Source organism: Dipodomys ordii, unplaced genomic scaffold (assembly GCF_000151885.1).
Source record: "Dipodomys ordii isolate 6190 unplaced genomic scaffold, Dord_2.0 Scaffold304, whole genome shotgun sequence".
NCBI lineage: Eukaryota > Metazoa > Chordata > Mammalia > Rodentia > Heteromyidae > Dipodomys > Dipodomys ordii.
The window spans coordinates 69,159-73,220 of record NW_012267520.1 but is presented as its reverse complement, the minus strand read 5'-3'; the positions used below and the strand labels follow the sequence as shown (position 1 = coordinate 73,220).

The window sequence follows — 4,062 nt, the reverse complement described above, 5'->3', positions numbered from 1 at the left end:
GAAGGAAGCTCTGATTGACCAAGGGGAGGAGTTCTCTGGAAGAGGCAGGCTCCCATGGGCTGAAAAAGCTAACAGAGGTCTTGGTAAGTGTACATATCCATGTGTGTGTATATTTGTGTGTGGGCAGAGGATGTGTTGATAAGGAGGATGGAAAAAGAGCCAAAGCTTGGCCATCCCTGTACCTGCCATCTGTCAGCTTCCTTTTCCTTGCTTGACTTCTCTATCCATGTTTCTGCTTCCCTTAATTTAGGAATTATTTTCAGCAACGGACACAGATGGCGAGAGATGAGGCGCTTCTCACTCATGACCTTGCGGAATTTTGGGATGGGGAAGAGGAGCATTGAAGAGCGTGTTCAAGAGGAAGCCCGCTGCCTCGTGGAGGAGTTGAGGAAAACCAAGGGTGGGAGCTGCTTTATATCACTATTTTAGAGAGGAATATAAAAGGCGCCATTAAGTCCCTTCTGTTTCAGAAATGGGTTATTTTGTCTTCCAATCAGAAATCATGAATGTAAGTTTCTTGTTTTATGCCATAATTGGGGTTCGAACTCTGGGCTTTAAACTCTTGCCCAGATCATGGCTGGTGCTCTACCATTTCAGCTATACCTCCAGTTCAAGCTTCTAGCTGATCAGAGATTTGCAGCGATCTGTTTGCCTGGGCTTGTTCCCGACCACAATCCCCAGATTTCAGCCTCCTGAGTATCTGGGTTCTTGTCAAGAACATAAAATCATCATGCAAAGGTTGCCAAAAGGGAACTCTGGCGTGGATGAAGGGATGAGTGTTTACTGAGAGAGGGAGAGAGCAAACTTTAGCCTCACAAAATGGAATTGGGCGGAGCAAGAGAGATTATAAGGGAGGGGAAAAATTATATAGGGAAAGGCGGGGAGGGGGTGTGTGCACAGTGGAAGCAGAGATAATCTCAGAGGGACCTTGAGCTGCACCCAGGCATGCCAGTTGCTTGGATTTCACGTGCTGGCCAGGGACTTTAGGATTCAAGAGGAGAGAACCAAAGGAATGAGCCTCTAGCCTCTGGCTTTCCATGCGGACCTAACACACCAGTGTCTGGCAAAATAGATATTTTCTGTTTCTTTTCTGAAGAGTTAAGGAACAATGCTTCCCTCTTACCATAATTGAGGTTATGTAATGTAGGCATTGCATGATCGTGCTCGCTAATTGAACAGTGTGGTAATGATCCTGTCTACCCACAAAGATGCAACTATATGGTATGCTTATTATCATTGACAGTTCAGAGATTTGTAAGAATCCATGCCTACAATTTTAGATAGTAGTGGTATGGTGTAAGATTTTATTTGCTTTATTGTCTCAATGAAATTCATTTCAAAAATTATTTCTCTGAAAATACAGTACAATTTCTATAGGTCAACATTACTTATTTCTTCTTACCCAGGATTTTAGAATTTTATTTATGTATTTTGAATAAATATGTGCTCTATCTGTAAAATAAACACAATTAGCTATATTTCAACTATCATGATCAGTTCTTTATCCAATCTTCTTTTAGTGTATTCTAGCTCATTTTCAATTTTTCTCCATGTGTATTGGATTTTATGTTAAAAATCTTCTGTTAATTACACACTTACCTAAATCTACTAACCTATAGTTACAATGGATAGAATTGTCCACTCGGATTCCACATAACCTGGCTTTTTAAATTCATTGTTCCAAATAAATTGAACGACAAAATCAGATTTAACCTGTGAATGTCACACCTGCAGTCATAGCAAATCTCAACGAATTCCCAAATAACTGCCCTCTTCATAGTTCTAATAAAAGTTTTTCTGAGAGCTCAGACTCATTTCAATCATTAACTAGCCTACATATATGCAACCAGCTCAATGACACTTGTTTAATCCAAAAAACCCACGTCAATTCACAATATCTTTAATTCATGACTATTTACTTTCAGTTTAAACTCAGTAGCATTTTACATGTTGATGATTTGCTCATAGCCATTTCATTGTACAGAGTACCAAAAATAAAATTAATCTGTCAAATAATAGAACCTGAGAGGCAGACAAATTTAAATATATATGTATATAATGTTTATTGCAGAATTTCAAAAATTCCACCCTGTCCATAAATTAAATTTTGTGTTTGATTAGACTTAGTGTCTACTTATTCATTAGGGAAAAGAAATTTACTTATTAATTTTGAAATGAAAAAAAATCTCCCATTTATTAATGCTATGTTTTTGTTTGCCTTACCTGACATTTACATTTAATAACAGGCTTAAACTTAGTTATTACTCTTTTTCCTCATGCAACATGAAAGCATTCTGCTTTTTAGTTCATTCTAGTACTTGAACTCTGGTAAAATCTCTCTTTAGTGTCTCTCCATTGGTGATTCAAAAAAGCTATAGACACCTGATATTCCATCACAGTCTTTCTCAGTTTTGTGTAGTCTATAGGTTATGGAAACAGATATATTGCTACTCTGAATGGTTGACTATTAGGTATGTAAAAGTCTTCTTTTTCCAAAATAGCATATATCTGATTGAAAGACTATAGGTAAAGGCAATTAGTATGAACTGACATTATTTTGCTAGTTGGTTTGTACTGGCCAACTCAGGTTCCAGGTTAAAGATATGCAGGTTTAATTCAAATGGGATATTTGGCTCTGAGAGGAATTTACAAGTAAAACAGTAATAAAAATTGGTAAAGATGACAAAGGCTGAGTACAGTATTTCATATGTATATTTCATTTGTTTCTAACTCTTCAGGCTCACCGTGTGACCCCACCTTCATCCTGGGCTGTGCTCCCTGCAATGTCATCTGCTCCATTGTTTTCCAGAATCGGTTTGATTATAAAGACCAGAACTTCCTGAACTTGATGGAGAAATTGAATGAGAATGCTGAGATGCTGAGCTCACCATGGATACAGGTGAAGCCAAGATCTTTTCTTCCTAAGAAAACACTTGTCTTTTTTTGTTGTTGTTCAACAGACCCAAATTGAATAAATAGTAAGGCGAATACTTGGACCCAACAGTGCTACCTAAAGAATGGGAGAGTGCCATTCAGGAAGTTACTGCCTATGACCACACATTCTAGCATTTTCCCTATTAGGTTCCAGTTTTATATTAAAATCCTTGATCAACTTTCAATTGATATAACTTCAGGGAAATAGATAAGGGTCTGGTTCATTTTCTGCAGTTCCAAAATGAAGCATGTTGAAACTCGTTTAGGAAAAGGGAAGGAAATGATGAGGGAGAGTAACGGATGAGTCTAGATATATTGTCTCACCTAGATGTATTGTGCAGCTGGGACTTGTTGGCTCATAGATGAACATTAGTTACTTAGGAGAGTGAGACCTGGAAGATCAGGGATTTGAGCCAGCCAGGGCAGAGAAGTGTGACAGAATCCCTCTCCCAAATAGTCAGCAAAAACCAGTCATGACCAAGAAAGCCAAGCAAGAGTCTGGGGTTCTGAGTTCAAACCCTGGTACTGGCACCAAAAGGAAAAATGCATTTTATTTATGTATGGACATGTCAAAAGGAGAACCTTTGACAGCTAACTGATGTTGAAATGGAAGAAAAACAATATAAAGTAATCAGCTGAGAAAGATGTCTAAGCCTAGAGGATTGACTCAAGTTAATGCGCTTAAGCAATTAATTTGATATTTCCCAATAAATCCCAAAGGGATTTTCCTATAAATTGCTTTGTTCAGGTCCTGATTGATGCCTAGTGGATCAGTGGATATCCAGGTGCTTACTGAAAGCTTACATTTCCCACAGGTTTGTTTTCCAATCAGACATCTTATAATATTCATGCCATTACTGGAAGAAGTATTTTTCCTCAGAGAGGAAGCATATTTGCAACAATAGAAACTACTAGGAATCACTGAGTTGAGTCAGAGTGTTTGCTGATTCCACTGTGATCCTAAATGATAAGTTAGCCTGGGGAGAAATGACAAAATTGAACTATAAAAATCTTCACAACTGAGACTGGGAAGGTGGCTCAGTGGTAGAAAGCTTGCCTTGCATGCATGAGGCCCTGGGTACAATTCCTCAGCACCACATAAGCAAAAAGAAAAAAGCTGGAAGTGGC

General features: G+C 38.3%; 1 protein-coding gene across 1 annotated transcript in view; it reads left to right on the top strand.

Annotated features, from left to right (window-relative positions):
• LOC106001520 (cytochrome P450 2C19-like) overlaps nt 1-4,062 on the top strand; it is a 23,057-nt gene that overhangs the window by 5,217 nt on the left and 13,778 nt on the right. The window contains exons 5-7 of the mRNA XM_013036616.1: nt 5-83; nt 251-400; nt 2,739-2,899. Of these exons, the coding sequence (XP_012892070.1) occupies nt 5-83; nt 251-400; nt 2,739-2,899 (390 nt within the window). The remainder of the gene's footprint in view (nt 1-4; nt 84-250; nt 401-2,738; nt 2,900-4,062) is intronic.